General features: G+C 31.5%; 1 protein-coding gene across 4 annotated transcripts in view; it reads left to right on the top strand.

Annotated features, from left to right (window-relative positions):
- Positions 1 to 17,981, top strand: part of LOC118186414 (solute carrier family 35 member F3-like) — a 618,729-nt gene that overhangs the window by 568,285 nt on the left and 32,463 nt on the right. For all 4 annotated transcript variants that reach the window (XM_085815872.1, XM_035356499.2, XM_035356500.2 and 1 more), the window contains exon 6: positions 3,792 to 3,881. In XM_085815872.1, the coding sequence (XP_085671998.1) occupies positions 3,792 to 3,881 (90 nt within the window). The remainder of the gene's footprint in view (positions 1 to 3,791; positions 3,882 to 17,981) is intronic.

Genomic DNA, 17,981 nt, shown 5'->3' with positions numbered 1-17,981 from the left:
TAAGTATAATTATTGGCAATAACGTTTAAATATTTTTCTCGAATGCGATAGCATTTCAGTTAAGAGTTTAAAAAATATTGCCTTATTGTTTTCAGTTTAATAATTATCATTTTTTGCAAGAAAATAAATAGTTTCCCATTCCCAAATTTAACTCTTCCTTCAATTTAGTGCCTACCAGCGGCAGAGTGATAACATCATTCATTTCTGGTTGTTCGATTAGGGGTTTGAACGGGTTGGCTGCATGGGCGTTTTCATGGTTTTTCCGATGTGTAATGTGTGCACATGCTAATTTCCTTAGAATGTCTTCCACGAAGACATCGTTTCCTTTATGCAGATAGTACTCGAGTGCCTTGCCGTAAACAAACTAAAACAATCCTTGGACTTAGCTTCGGTTAATAATACTCGAAAGTCCTTTCTGATGTTAATATTTTCCCTTTGGATAAAGTCCAATCCGGAATAAAAGATTGAAAATCTTACCTAACTATGCCATATACAATATTTTACCTGTCTTACAACAGTCAGTTACAGCAGTCGTAATCCTTGCCAAAATTACACGTGTAGAAACAATATTTGTTTCTTAATAATATTTTGCAATAAATTTACTAACATAAATGTTAAGTAAACTGAGTTAAACTGAAGCTTCAGAAAGGATGTATTTTGTAACTTTGCCACAAATTTCTGTTCCAAATATACACTAGCATTGGGATCAAAAGTAACGTGCAACTGTAAGGATACAATTCTCTAACAGCCAGCAGTTATCTAGATCAGAGTTTCTTCCATTCAAAATTTATTTAAAGGAGTCTTTTAATTTTGAATATCATAAAAAAATTTTTGAAGTACTTTTAATATAGCATATAAAAAAAGTGAATTAATTTTAGGGGAGAAAATCTTGTGGCTGTGTGTCAAAATACTTTTAAATTAAAATTTTAATACTTCCAGAGAAACTTGAACTACCAGCTTTGTACTCTTTTATGACACATATATAAATACAGTCGATCTCTGTGTGTATCTATCAGAAACTAAATGACGTAGTTTTAAATTATAATGGTGGTATTAGATCACTTACTACCTGTAATGCTAAGAAGTGCAGAAAACTTTAACATACATTTTAATAAGCTCAGTGTAAGTACCTTTTCTTTATTTTATCACATCTGATGAGACCCTAAACAATTACGTTTGCGAGTGGATTCCCAGCGCTTTTGAAAAGACAGGAGTAATAATGTCTAGAAGGAATATAAAATGCGTTATTTCAGGAATATAAAAATACATCAGTACGTATGGCATGCATGCAGTAAAACCAAGTCAACTGTAATGTGTTTAAACCTCCGGGTAAGAATATATCTCTAATATTTCAATTTGAATGTGTAAAAGGATTTCCAAACTTTTGGGAATCTGTGGAAAATTGTTTCTGAATCACTGTTGTATTTTTACTTTTTAAAATAAATTTTAAACATAAGAGGTTGGTTTCTATTTAGTGACAAGAGTGAATAAATTCTTTTAATGCGAAACAAAAAATGCTTGGATTATATTCTTGTCAGTTTGTATGTATTAGCTTCAATCTTTAAATTATGTGCTTGTTTAATTTTGTGTCGAATCACTTTTCAAATAAAAGAATGCTGCTACCAAATGCTATTGCTATATTTTATTTTTAAAGTAATAATACGGCAAACATTAATATAGTGAATATAAAAAGAAATATATAACAACATTGTATTAAAAATTCTAACGATATGCTATTTTAAAAAGTTTTATGAATAAGTGACTGATTTATAATTCCGAAACACTATATGACCAGATTATATACTATGATTGATACGATATTTTGAAATCAAAGCATGAGATATGAGACTAGATGTGTACATGAACACGAATAGTTATCATTGTCCATTGTGTAGGAAAATAGAATAATAAAAAAAAAATCATGTTTTAACATGAAACTGGCGAGAGGTCATGCGTTGACCATATCAGGTTTTTAAAAATATCACCGATTTATCATGTGTTCTAACGAAAATGTTTTGTGAATATGTGTTGAAATCAAAAGCATTAATAAAATACTCCTGAAAACATATAGGGAAATGACTTAACTTTCTTTGCCTTTTTTCAGTACTATCCTATCGTATTCTTTTCGCACCTTATAGATTAGTGTTTGTGAAGATTGTGCTGTCATGATTTTCTCATTATTTTTATTTCAGGCTTTATTATATGGGATCGCAAGCTAGTTAATTATTTTCCCCCGATTTCTTTGTGTGTACATATGTAATACACTATTTAGTGTTACTATTATATTTTTACGTAAATTCATTATATTCCTTACTTAAAAAGGGATGCATACAAGATATAGAAATACTATAAGACAGTTTAAAAATATACTAAGACTGAAAGAAATGCGCGAGGAAGATGAAGAAATATAGTCTTTATCATAAAATATATTTCTGTAAAATTTTATTAATTGCTTTTTTTTAAATTTTGCTTTTATTTTTTATGAAAGTTTATATAAACGTGTGCTTTCAAGATTCATTCTGTCACAGCTTCTGGCAATTAGAATTAAGATAAACAATCATTTGTTTCTAGTGTGCATGAGTCGTCTGTTGATCTGGAAGACAATTCACAGATGCCTTATTAAAATGTTTTTGAAAATAAATGAGTTACAGGATAAACGAGGAAACTTTTCATATATTTAATCAATGTATGAATTTCTTAATGATTGGTTGAAGTTTTAAGAAAGCGCTAACCAGATGCCTAAATGGTTTTCAAGATACTATTTGTACTCGCGAATCAATCTGTTGTATGAACGTGCCGAGCGTTGCATTGAACCTATAAGATTAAGCATTTGCATAAAAAAGAACAAAATTTAAAATATGTGGGAAGGAATTTGAATTCTAGTAGTATATGCTATTAATTTCAAAGTACTTTAGGCAGGTTTATGCTTGCCAATTCCCCTTTTCCAAATACTATTCCATAAAGTAATTTAATAAATTTAGTATGTTTAACATAAAATACTGAGAAAAACGTGTATTCTACGATCATTAAAATACTCGCTAGTTATATTGAAATATTCCCTTGAACTGTCAGGGTAATGTGTCCCCAACTTTTCAAAGTATGGGTGTTTATAAGTATTTACCCTGATTACAAAACATGATAACTCCTGATTGTTCAAGAATAATGGAACACGAAATATGCCTCAAATACATAATCTCTCAGTACTTATAATCATATTCAAAACATTCCATAAATTTTTATATGTGCGACTCTGGTAGCACACAACATATCTAACGAGTAGTCAGTTTCAGGCCGCACACGTCTTCTTACAGAACCCCTTTAGTTTCTTCCCTTTGGGGGTATATTGATGACAGTGTATGACCCAACAGTTCCTGATGTTGTTACCTTGCGACGATGCCATTCACACACTGACACGGCGATTGTTGAAGCATGTGAGGCGTGAAATTGAATATTCGTTGGATATTTTGCATGTTACGTCGGGTACACATGTGGAAGTTCGGGAATGTTTTCGTTTAAATCATAAACTTTCACAGTTCATGAATTGGGAAGTTAAATGTATATTTCGTGATGAGTCATGTTTTCTAATCGGGGAAGATATTTGTGGACTTTTTACATAATTCCTTTTTGTTATGGCGACCTTCCGTTAGAGCGTTCTTTTTCTTTAGGATACAAGGAGTTGTTATACTCACTGTATTATTACGTATTGGTATTAAGTTTTTGATATGTTATATTTTGATAAATGACGTAAAATAAATGATTATTTTTTTTTTTTTTAATGTTCTCTTTGCAAGTGGCTAATCTCTTAGGAACATTTGGAGTGATGTGGACATACGAAGTATTCCTTACTCTGGGTTTCATGTTTGCAGTTCCTGCTTCTGCGGGTGAGTAGCAAGTTTTTTTTTTTTTTTTTTAATAAACAATATCTTCTTTTTTCTATGACTTCTTCATTACAATATGTTTTATTTTAAATTAAAATTACCTTTTATTTTAATTTGAAGTACCTTTTATTTTAATTAAAAGTAATTAAAATAGCAAATTAGTAGCCCTGCAAATTAGTGCCTGCTTTTACTTTGGCAGTATGTAGCAAAGATTTTGTTGTTGTTGTGATTTATCTCACTTGTCTGGCAATAACATCAGAACAAGCCCACGAAATACATCGTAGCAATGAGAGTAAGGTTACCTCTTTCGTTGGGAAGAGCCTTGAGGACCACGCCGAGGACTTTGCTTAGTTTCGCCGTCAACTTTGATGGACAGCAGCTCGGGAAGAACAGGTCCGAGGGTGCCCATCCCTCTTTCCCTATCACCAACCTCTGGAGAGGTCTTTCAGCTCGCTGCATATTTAGAGTGTCCCATGCCGTAGGGATAATATACATGTACAGACATTCATGCCTTTTCCGAAATTCAAAACCAGAACCTTCGGTACGCAGTCAACGTCGCTAACCTCGCTGTCTCGATTGAGCGCAGCAAAGGTTTTAAAGCCGGAATAAGAAATGGACTTTCTAATAGGTTTTCAAAAAAGGCTAATTTTAGTTCTGGCATATTAGTGTATGTCAAGGAGCTATCTTTAGAAGATAACAGAATCTATGATATAATCTATAATGTGATCTTTAGAAGAATAACATCTGTGGTCAGTTTTTTTTTCATAGAAAATATATTGTCAATGAAACTTTTTAAAGTGTGTTATTCCACTTCATGCTTTATTTCGTGAAATAAAAAACCTAAAAGATTGTTTCATGAAATAAAAACCTAATAGATATTACATTTATAAACATTTTAGCACATCAAAATGAAGTGGTAACACAAGCATATTTTATAGATGGAAGTATCAAATTGTACTATATATTTTTTAGAGAAAATTGTTTGATGCTTGCTGTTGTATACACAGAAAGATACTAAATTTATTCTAGAGGCACAAAAATAAGAGCCAGGAAGATAAAGATAAGGCCCACGGAAGATAAGAGTCACAAAGGCATTTTTCCTCTGAGGCAGATACTCTTAGCTTGTTTTGCTGTACCCAAACAATCGAGTATTATCTTTGCAAGTTTAGGTTAATGTAAATTCGATACAATTGACAGCAATGTAATATAGTATATGGAGTATAAGGTGTAATGCTTATCCCTGATACTTATATATGAAAAATGTCTTTTACTACCATCTGAAAGCGTATATACCTTAAGCTTGATATGTGCTTTCTGCTTAATTTTAAATGTTAAATTTTTATGAAATATTGCAAAATATGTAATGAATAACTTCCAGATTTGCAATGCAACTTCATTAACAAATAAAACAAAAGTTCCCAACTGTGTTTACTAAACGTCTTGAAGTGGCTGATAGTTTTAATATGACAGTCGTGAAAATACATCTGCTGCAAATATTTCAGCAATAATGATCCTCATCAATCCTAATGTTCTTTTGAAATATTTCTAGTATCTTATATTTTCTGTCTATATATAATGAATAATTTCTCTTATAAAACAAACGTCCTACCTGTAAAATGTGTCCCTTCATTAGTTGCTCTTCAGCTTGCTGCATTTGATTTTCTGAGAGTTTAAATTAAAGTTATTCAATTATTTTTAACTTAATATTTAACATTTTTCGTTAAACGATTTTTTACTTATTGGATGGATGATTTTTTTTCTTATTGGATGAATGAAGTTTGTTATTGAAAAAAAACTAAAGTAAAGTTATTTTCCCAGTTGGTAAAAACCAGATGGTTTAGAGGATATCGAATAAAATAAAAGAAATATTTCTTTTTACACTGATTCTTGTTTTGCAAGTGTGCAAGACTAGTTTTAAACCTTAAATATAGAACCTTCCTCTTGAGCTGCAGAAGGTCGTATTAAAATTTGAATAAGCGAATATATCAAACTACATATATTTCATGCATATAGTTCAAACAGCACTTACTCAAATTGAAATGGTCACACATAAACATATTAAATTGCAAATTGTATGTTGCCCTGAGCAGGTGAATATTGCAAACGCTATCCATGTGCAGTAGTAAAAATCATCAAACTATCAGAAAACTCTAATTTAAGTTTCACTGAACTCTAAAAAGGACCATAATGAATCTTTATAATTTTTATTAAGAATAACTTCTTTTTATTTCTTAATAGGTGTCTTGACCTAATTTTTTTCTCTTTTTTATTCTGATACAAGTTCAAAAAATACTAATTATGATGCACATTTTTATGAGAAATAACATGCCAAGATAATAATGTTAAAATGTATGAAAATGAGACAATAAGACACCATTACATTTCTCAATGATACCATACCTAATCACATAAATTATACACAACTGTGCCAAACATTACAACGTTTCTAATCCAGGCCATAATTCCGCAAAAACCAGCTGAGAGCCATGGAATTCATACTACAGAGGCACAATAAAGTATTTAAAGAAGGAGGAATGTTTAATAGTGTAGTGGCAAAGAATTAATACGACATATACAGAACGGAACGAAGAAAAAGGCTTCATTGACAGAATGACACTAGTACAAGAAACTGTCTAGTCAGGAGGAAGGACAACAAATTTAAGAGTTTTAGTAAGAGGTTGGATCTCTTCTTAACTGCAATGGTTCAATTGCATCGTCTCTCGATATTCAACAAAATATTACATAAAGATTCTTGGGTTCTAAAAGTTTTCTGGTTTCTCCGTACGATTGTGCCTCCAGAGTCTCCCTAAAGTATTTCACACATGTTCAATTCGATTTCAATCTGGAGAGAACTCTGATTAATCTATTCGGTGGATAACTTTACCTTTCAGGCGCTCTTCAACAGCATGAGTCCTGTTTGGATACTTGTTTTTATTTATTGAATTCTAATGTCAACATTTGTAATCATCTCATCTTATGTTTGGCGCGGTATAATCATTTTTTGGTTTTTGCGCCATAATCACTCACTCACTCATTCACTCACTCACCCCTGTTTGGCCGTGCATTCTCTCTTCTAGAGAAGTTGCACGTACAATCTCACGTGCAGTAGAATAGCCTAGAAATGCTCTTTCCTTTCTTCTTTTTAAATTGCCTAACACTGCGCATGCTTATCCCTCGTGCTTTGAGTACCTTGACGTACCCTGTGACGTCATGGTGCTAACTACATGAACCTTATAAGAAATAGACTAACCCAGTGGGCGGGGCGCGCGTCACCGACATGTCCGCAAGAAATAGTAGGGACGATCTGGTTTACTTTAACACTGAAACCTATGGCGTTTGTATCACGTAACTGCTTTTAATTAGTAAATGTGATCCGTTGTATAGTGATGAGATTATGAAAGTCACGGTTTTTTTCAAATATGATTTAATATATCTCATTAAAGCAGTTTTTATTGCATTTCGCGCATTTTTTTCATGCATAATTCTTGTACAAACATCTTTACTTTGGTAAAACGGTAAAAACTCTAAGCACAAAATTTATGGATGTAATTTTGCGTAAAAATAAAGTAAAATTAAATAAGATTGATAGTACGTGATGCTTTGAAATAAATAAGGTAAAATTAAATAAGATTGATAGTACGTGATGCTTTGAAATAAATAAGGTAAAATTAAACAAGATCTGATAATTTTTTAAAAAAATTTAATGAACATTTTCAGGCAGTGATTTTTAAAACTATAACATTACAAAACGATCATTTATTTGATTATATCATCATTTAATTATTAACATTAAAGTGGATATTTACTTTAGTAATTTATAAAATTCGGAGCATAAAATGCTCTGAGTGTAATGAAAAAAAAAAAAAAAAAAAAAAAAAAGAAGGTAAAATAAAATATAGAAGCACTAAGATTTTATATTACGTCCAAAAGGAACCTTTTTTTAACGTTCTATGTGTTACCTATATTTATTGAATATCATGTTCTTCGCCCGTAAACCACATACATTTGAAAACAGCATGTCTTTAGAATTTCCGCACTGAAGATAAAAATGTGATTTTCCGTACAGTGTGCGCTTTGAACGCGTTGAGTTTATTAATCAAAAATTCGTTAAAGTTTTACAAGATATGAAATAGATTAAAACAAATTCTAAATTCGACCTCCAGATGCCCATGTTCGGGTGGAGGATTACATTATTCAAAATTTGATGGCTAACTTTAATTTTTTTTTTATTCTTTTTTATGTTCCATAAAAATATTTTATCACATTTATTAGCTCATGTTGTAAAGCTTACAGCTCATTTTAGTTTTCTCTTTGTTATCCAAACCCTTCTCAAATTTTCAATATATTAATGTGCCCCAGGAAAGGAATATAAAGATTTAATTTTTAATTTTATTTTATTGATGTTCTTTGATAATAAGCGGAACATGATGTGAAATATAAGTGAAGTTAATTACCAAATTCCTTTCATCATAATTTTATTATTAATTATTCATTCCCGTTATATGCATAAATTTTACAATAATAAAACGAATTATTTATAATTTGAACTGTAAGAAGTATATATTCGAGGCGTAATAACTGTACTCAAATACTTGCTCTAATCCATGAATTCAACGTTCAAGATATAATAAAATTAGGCTCATTAAATTGACTAAATATCGTAATGAAATGGATAATTATTCTTTTTCCCTTACGTTCAGCCTTTTATTAGTAATTAAATTATTTGAGAGCGTAACGTTAAAATGTAATTCGAAATCATTTGTCTTAAAGGAAATGTTACTAATATAATTTAAGAAAAATCAATTTGTGATATATACTTAAACTACACTGTAATGGAATAGTGAGAGATATATTTTTCAATATTTATGTACGAATATTCTAATCACCCTAAAGATAAATCTACTTAAAGAATTTTAATGATTTATGTAAATATATGTAAAAGAGGATGATTCTTATTGAATTAGCTTGAATTTAAAATTCTGATTGTTGGTTCATGTATTTTTTAAGATATATCTAAATTTGATTTTAAATTCTGCTCATTTTGTATGTCTGTTATAAAAGTATCTCGAAAACGCTAGTAAAAAATTAAGCTTCGACAAATAATTTATATCGGCATCAAAGCCTACTTCTTTGTCATCTATAGGGTTGGCAATTAAGTAATTGCGGATTTCACTCATAGATGGCTTCAGTTGAATTTTTAGGGTTGCAGACGTAGTACAAACGTAAAACACATTTTGTTATTTGATAGTTGGCAATTCAGCTGTCAATCAGTGAAAAAAAAGATTTTTGATCGGTTGCGTAGCTTTCGTTTGGCGTTCGTTGAAAAATGGAAAATCAAAAGGAACATTTTCGTCATATTTTGCTTTTTATTTCCGCAAAGGGAAAAACGCATCGCAAGCTCATAAAATGTTACGTGCTGTTTATGGTGACGAAGCCTTAAAAGAACGGCAGTGGCAAAATTGGTTTGTCAAATTTCGTTCTGGTGATTTTTCACTCAAAGATGAAAAACGTTGAAGTTGATGACGACCTAATCAAAGCAATAATCGATTCGGATCGTCACAGTACAGCACGTGAGATTGCAGAGAAGCTTCATGTATCACATACATACATTGAAATTCACTTAAAACAACTTGGCTATGTTCAAAAACTCGATATATGGGTTCCTCACGAACTGAAAGAAACGCATTTAACGCAACGCATTAACAGCTGCGATTTGCTCAAGAAACGTAATGAAAATGATCCATTTTTAAAACGACTAATAACTGGCGATGAAAAATGGGTTGTTTACAACAATATCAAGCGGAAAAAATCATGGAGCAGGCCAGGTGAACCAACTCAAACAACATCAAAAGCTGATATTCATCAAAAGAAGGTTTTGTTATCAGTTTGGTGGGATTACAAAGGAATTGTCTACTTTGAACTCTTACCACCCAACCGGACGATCAATTCTGATGTCTGCATTGAACAACTAACGAAATTAAACAATGCAGTTGAAGAAAAGCAGCCCGAATCGACAAATCGAAAAGGTGGTGTATTCCATCATGACAATGCAAGGCCACACTCATCTTTGGTCACTCGGCAAAAATTATTGGAGCTTGGTTGGGATGTTTTGCCTCATCCACCGTATAGTCCTGACCTTGCACCATCTGATTACGTTTTGTTTCGATCTTTACAAAACTCCTTGAATGGTAAAAATTTCAATAATGATGATGATGTCAAATCGTACCTGATTCAGTTTTTGCTAATAACAACCAGAAGTTTTATGAACGTGGGATTATGATGCTGCCTGAAAGATCGCAAAAGGTCATTGATCAAAATGGGTAATACATTACAGAATAAAGTTATTTAGTTCCATGAAAAAATTTTTCTAAAAAAAATCCGCAATTACTTAGTTGCCAACCCTATATATCTGCCTATGGAAAAGTGCTTTGGCAATAACTTGACTGACATAAACTTAATTACACGTAGCTAAACGAAAGTAAAATTATTTATTTATAATCTGGTATCGAACATTTATGAAAATTTATACTTCTGTCTTTTTCTCTAATAGTAACATAAACTGTCACATGTAAGGCATTTTTATTTAATCATTAAAATTTCACTCCTTAAGTTAATCGCAGATTAACTTATAACTGCTACCTCTTAATATTTCGTCGAAGCTTCGTCAAATATTAGACTCATATCAGTAATTGTATAAGCCGATATACTGAATTCTTGGTAGAGTAAACAAGAATTTTATTATTGCATGATATGATTACATTTAAGGGATTCATTTCACGTAATATATATATTAATTATTTAACCCCAATATGGCCTACATGAGGCAAACCATCTTAAGGTAATGCTTACATACTTCGTTACAATTAAACGAATAAGCTAAACAAAATGTATAAAATTATATGAGTTATGGTAAGATTTTATTTTGTTTAGCCTATCCTAGATTATAAAATTTATGGATTGGATGAAGTTATGGTTTTAAAGATTTGCATGTGAAATACGGCATTTTAAAGTCGATAGTTAAAGAGAAATACTTTATTGTTAATTATAATTATTATGTATAGATATGCAGTGGTGCTTTATTTATTTTTCACCAAATGTATAGCAATCGAGCAGTAATAAACTATTTTAACGCTTCTTACAAGTTGAAAAGGGTAAGATGTGGTTAGAATACAACTCTTCTGATCGATGTTGCGACCACGATATTAACACAACCACATCCAACATAAAACCACAAACTAAAACGATCAGCGACCCGTCCATGTCCCATAAAGAATTACTTGACCGCCACGCAACATTCGTCACGACTAGCGCAGCAGGAGTTTGGTCTGATTAGCGGGGTCTGGTATCCAACATGTGCCTGAGTCGACATTACGTGCTTAATACACAACACAAAGTTAACACAAAATTTGAACTTAGACTTTTGCCGGTGTTAGAAAATACTGTACACATTTCGAAGTGTGAGTGTCCATTGAGATGTGTAGAATATTTCACAAAATCGCAATACATATAAATATGAATTTTAACTAATTTCAAATTTATTTGCAAATATGCATATTTCTAATAAAAACATGTCTTCTTTAATGTTCCAGAATACACAAAATTAATTGAATTCTTAGAGTTTTATGCCTTTTAAAATAATATTTTTTTGTGTGTTCGAAATAGTGACAAACTTCTTAAGATGCACCTATATACAGTACTGCGAGTTATTAGAAGTCAGAAACGTCATCATAGCTGGAGTATATACGCTTCATTATCTGACAGCGTTCCGTAATGTTGAAACTGTACATCAGAAAGGACGAAGCTTTGGGTTTTAGTTATGAAAAACTGTTTTGCATTAGTTGACCTCATACTCTGGTTTCTTGAAACGCCCATGTGCACGAATTTCTATTTGAAAGAAATTTCTCCCTACTAAGAAATAAACTACTAAATAATTACCTATTTAACTGAAGTGAGTACTTTTCCATTAGGTGCTTTATTTATTATCAATTTTATCATTTGGGTCGACTTGAAGGGCATTAAAAACACTATGTACCATACCAGCCAGAAATTAAATTCGGACACTGAATGAAGTACAGAGAAATCTATATTAAAACAAGAAATAAATATATTGAAATAAAAACTGAAATAAATATAATAATATATAGTACTCAGAAAATGACAAAATTATTAAGTGATAATTCATTAAACAACTCTGGAAAAAAATTAGGAACTTTATTAGCATTAATGTGACAAGGATATACTGAACCGAGCTGTGAGACACTTATTCGATATGCAGATGTATGGGCGTTTATTGCTCTTCCGCTGCGAAAAGGTATTAAGTATGTCAATTAAGTTGAAAACATTTAATTCGTTCAAAATCAAACTAATATTTATATATCAAGTAAATTTCTTAAATTTGTGGTTTGCAGAGAATTTTTTTATGTAGATGGTGCTACGTGCAGAAGATGCTTGTTTATGTTTTGATTAGCGGAGAAGAAGTTACCGGCCTTTAGTGATAGGAATTGCTTATACCAAATAAATGGCTTTATTTGTGCGTATAAATCAAGCTACGTACATGGCTCACTTATTCATGGATACTGTGGATTACTACTATTAGCACAGGAGGATCCAAGGATATCTGAAAAGAATCTAACGTGTTTTAAGCAATACAAGTGGAGCAGGACATGAATTATTCAATGTTGGTAATATAGGTGTAATTTCACTACACTATTATTAAGTTTCGTCAGAATGTTGATGGAGAGCGGTCTGAAAATATTCTTTTCCTCATCCCCTGTCAATAATACACTTTGAACAATTGCAAACATCCAGGTCTTCTCCAGGATACGAACGTGGGACAATTGGTTTGGCAGTCATCGTCACCAATCATTATACTAGCTAAACGCCAATAGTTCTCCTCGAATTTATTTTTGTTGTTTAAACAAGGTATTATCGTTCAGTATTTGGTAATTTTCTCATGTGTGATGTAAGTGCAGCCCAGTGTAATCCAGAAATATCTCTATAACGTCGTCTTATTTTAAGTGCATAATTCTTTTTTCTAAATTTACATATTTTCTCTCAGATATCAGCTGTCTTGATCCATATTCTGATTAGTGCAAATTGGTTGGAAGTTTAAGAACTTGGGTGTGAGTCTCATTCGCAATACAACCATTAATGAATATAGTTTGTTTTCAGAATTGGAACAGTGAGATACTTTTACATCAGCTTTTCAATGTTAAAATACCATCTTTCAAATAATTTCGGGTGCCCATGCACATACGGCGTATATTTATAGCATATATATTATAATGTTATCCTTGTTTTAAGAATTGAAAGACGGAAGAGAAAATTTAAATTAAGTAAAATGAATATTTCCTTTTCATTCATTACTTTTATAAGGCGTTACAAATAACTTCATTGTATTATATTCATTTATCATTATAAAATTAATTAAACGAAAATTTATCGTTTAAAAACTTAATTAGTTGAAGATATACACTTGGAAGAAAAGAATATAATAATAGGCGATTAATTAGAATTGTATTTTTAGATATTGCAATGGAGGAACGAATCGTCTAGTCTTATACTTTTTTTGTTTTATTACTATTGGAGCATACTGTTTTATATTTTATGCTTTACTAACAGTTCTAGCCCGTAACAAAATCATGGAACTTTATCAAAGTATTTTTATAATTACCTTTATAAACATTAGCTATGATTTGGCATTTCCATTATTTTTTTGCCTTCATGAAAGCTTGAAAATAAAAATATATTGAGAATGTTAACTATCCTTAAATAAGATAATGTGTTATTATCAATTATTACTTATATTTTATAAAGAAAGGGATTAATGAATTTTTAAGTGTTTAAAACTTTTCGTTTTCTGTAACATTGCATATTTTACTAAATTTTTATCTAATTACTTATTTTGGATCCCTGCTTTTAATACTGCTGCAATTTCAGTTTATCACATATGTAAGAAAGTTACCACTCAAGCCTATATATTTAACAGCAGGATTTATTACTATGTTGTTATACTTCTGTATATAATTAGTAAGTGTTAATTCATTAATGTTAACCTCTGACTTTGATTTTGAGACATAAAGCCAGAGTTAAGTCAGTCTGTATAATTATAATTACTTCCATGAAGAAAGGGCATAAATAACAATATTTTATACCATAGTCGTTTCCACTAAACAGGTTTTAAATGAAACTCTGATGTTTAAGAAGATGAACTACGCGGTTTATCTAATCATATGGTTATTGTTTAAAATTTTCTTGTCACAGTTATGATTGATGTTCACTGCAGTGATTTCCTTAAACTACAGTCAAATCTCGAAAACCCTCTGAAGGCCAAAACGCACGAGACAGCCTTCCATTCTTCAAACGACCACAACAGCCCGAAACGGTCAAGATTGCGATGTTGTTTTCTACTGTCCACAAGACGTACGCAGTAGCTGGCGCAGTTTCCCCAAATGCATTGTATCAGTTTACTGCAGACAGATATCCTAAAAAGCTAATTGAAGCTTCTTTGCTAGGAAGTAGAAAGTATGCGATTTGAAGTCTTCATACCTCTTTGTGAGTTTCGGTATTTTGAGTATACATGCTGAGAAAAGCCTTCGGTTTTCTAAGGTTTAATGGGATTTACCATTAACCAGGCCTTATCTACAAAGCGTTTGTTTACTGCAGAACGGTAGAAAAATTACTACAGCAGATCTTTGGAATAAAGCAACAGTTCTATACGAAATATAAATATGAGTAGAAAATGCTTAACAATAGAAATGATGCAGATACGTCCCTGTTGTTAATTGTTTTTATCCGCAGCAGCACATAATTTGACTACTCACAAACCGGAATGTATATAAATATTGTTAAATCGTATATTGAAAATAAATTGCTAAACCGTAAGACTAAATTTAGTGTAAGAGCATTATTATTATTATTATTATTATTATTATTATTATTATTATCACTATTATTATTTGTTTCCCGTCGTCTCCTATCCCAAATACATGTTTAATATGAACAAAAATATTGTTCTTTTTGTTCTGTGGATTTTAATGCTGAAGTACGTAATCAAATTAATATATTCCCCAGATCAAACTCCTTAAATATATGTTTAATTATTAATACAATTGTTCCTATTAATTATGATATGGGTTACTCCTTTTTTCTTATGTTTGTTAAACAGTTTGTTTAAACTGCTGCCGGATTAGTTGTGGTTTGGGGTTACCGTGGATGCCATTTCCGATATTACTCCGGTTAATATATGAATATATAATTATTATATAAGGAGAAATATCATGACAAATGAAATATATAAGAACACTTTTTAATTAAGACACAATAACACGCCGAATAAATACTAATTCAGAAGTCAAACAACAAAAATCAGCGTTATATTTACAAAATTTTCACAGGACTAGTTTCGATGGTTTTACCGAACCATCATCTTCAGCTGCAAAACCGCAAATGAACAAGATAGGAAATAATGATTAGATAAGATAAGAAAGCCTGGACAAGAATAAGCAAGTGGCGCCATCTGTTGGCGAAACCAGAACTAAAACATAATTTCTCTAAAAGCCGAAGGCAAATTTGGATTGGAATTAGGATCGTTAACTAGAACAGAAAGATTTTTATGAATGTGAAATGCCTCTAGAAAATCCAGTTCTCCAATGGAAGATGTTTTTTGAATAATTTTGGCAGCAGAAAAATTGAAAGTGTGATTTTCGGACCAACAATGTTGAACAACAGAAGACTTCTGTGTTTCCTTTTTTCTAACATATGCCTCATGTTCTTTGACGCGAAATTTTAAGGCTCTCTTAGTTTGGCCAATGTAAATTAAACCACACTGGCAAGGAATCCTATAAATACCCCAGGAATTCATATCCGGAATGGGGTCCTTGAGTATAGAAGTTGGAATTTTATTGATGGGAGAATAAACAACCCGTTTAGCTAAATATTTAGTTTCTAGATTTTCCACTCTATTAGACAATAACATTTACACCATAAAAAATTCAATAGAGTTTGTAAAAAAGGTTAAAAACATTTCTCCTAGTAATTTACTCATGGTTTCTTTTGATGTAAAATCATTATTCACCAATGTCCCAGTGGAGGGTGCATTAAGATGTCTAGAAACCAGACTTCGCGAATTTCATTTCTCTTGCATCGAAATTGATGAGCTAATTTCTCTCACTCAACTCTGTTTGAAACAAACACATTTTGTTTTCCAAAATAAATATTACAAGCAAACTGAGGGATTAGCCATGGGAAGCCCCCTCAGTCCCATCCTGGCTGATATCTACATGCATTATTATGAATCAAAATTGTTTGAAACTTTAAACTTCCCGGCATGGTTCCGCTACGTAGACGATACTTTTACCCTGTTTGAAGGTAATAAAGATGATTTAAATAAAGTTCTTTCAACAATGAATTCTATTGATCCTGCTATTCAGTTCACTTTTGAACTTGAGACTTGCAATTCTCTTCCGTTTCTCGACATTCTGGTCACACGTAACACATCCAACTTCAGTACTACAGTTTACCGTAAACCTTCATCGGTTTGCCTTCCACCACACTTTAAATCATGTCATCCGACTAAACAAAAGTTAGCTTCATTTTATTCCTATGTTTTCCGTGCTCTTCAAGATTGCTCCTCCAAACTAGCCCTTGATGAAGAACTAATTTATTTAAAGGCAATAGCTATTGACAGGGGCTTTTCACCCAACATTATTAATCAAGCAGTTAAAAAATTTTCATCTCAACACACTAAAAGCCACACTCTTATTTTAGGAGATTAATAAAAATTCTGTTGTCATTCCCTTCTTTCCATCAATTAGCTATAAAGTTGCACGTATTTTGCAGAAATTTAACTTTCAGGTTGTTTATTCTCCCATCAATAAAATTCCAACTTCTATACTCAAGGACCCCATTCCGGATATGAATTCCTGGGGTATTTATAGGATTCCTTGCCAGTGTGGTTTAATTTACATTGGCCAAACTAAGAGAGCCTTAAAATTTCGCGTCAAAGAACATGAGGCATATGTTAGAAAAAAGGAAACACAGAAGTCTTCTGTTGTTCAACATTGTTGGTCCGAAAATCACACTTTCAATTTTTCTGCTGCCAAAATTATTCAAAAAACATCTTCCATTGGAGAACTGGATTTTCTAGAGGCATTTCACATTCATAAAAATCTTTCTGTTCTAGTTAACGATCCTAATTCCAATCCAAATTTGCCTTCGGCTTTTAGAGAAATTATGTTTTAGTTCTGGTTTCGCCAACAGATGGCGCCACTTGCTTATTCTTGTCCAGGCTTTCTTATCTTATCTAATCATTATTTCCTATCTTGTTCATTTGCGGTTTTGCAGCTGAAGATGATGGTTCGGTAAAACCATCGAAACTAGTCCTGTGAAAATTTTGTAAATATAACGCTGATTTTTGTTGTTTGACTTCTGAATTAACACTTTTTAAGCTAAAAGCGCTGTATATTACTTTTTAATACAGGCGCCTAACATTTAAAAACTTGAAAGTTTTCTTTATACCTGTTTCACCCATTTTAATCTAGTACAGCTTGAAGTAAAAACTAAGTAAAAAATTTATTACCTTTACAAATAGGAAATTTCTTCCACTTAAGCAGCAGCAAAGTATGTTTAATGCCTACATTTTTTAAGGTCTTGCAGTCTACCCGATGGTATACATTTTTCTTCAGTTCATTTCAGTTTCTGTTTGATTTAAATTTACTTTCTAAATATGATTTAAAATAACATACCAACAAACAATGTAGGATTACATATTTTTATTTTAAAATCCATCGCTACTTGATAGGTTTACAGAACAGCTATAGAATCGATCTACTATTAAAAACTGTCAAAAATCAGTGAATTATATTAAGATATTCAATCAACTCATTCGGGAAATTATGTTTCGAGCCGCGGGAGTAAAATTCTACAATGATTCGTTATCAAGGATATATGAAAAATATTCAAATTTGCATACAAAAGGGAAGTCATATATTAAAATTGAAAAACATTGCTGTAATATTCTATTATGATCTCACTTATAACTGTGAAAAGTAAAGGTAAACAGAGTTGGTAAAAAGCTGTCAAAATTTAATTTCATTATCCGAG

This window comes from Stegodyphus dumicola, chromosome 4 (genome assembly GCF_044657685.1).
Source record: "Stegodyphus dumicola isolate Sdum_Otavi_A_Nest chromosome 4, ASM4465768v1".
Classification (NCBI taxonomy): domain Eukaryota; kingdom Metazoa; phylum Arthropoda; class Arachnida; order Araneae; family Eresidae; genus Stegodyphus; species Stegodyphus dumicola.
This window is presented reverse-complemented; position numbering and strand designations above follow the sequence as displayed.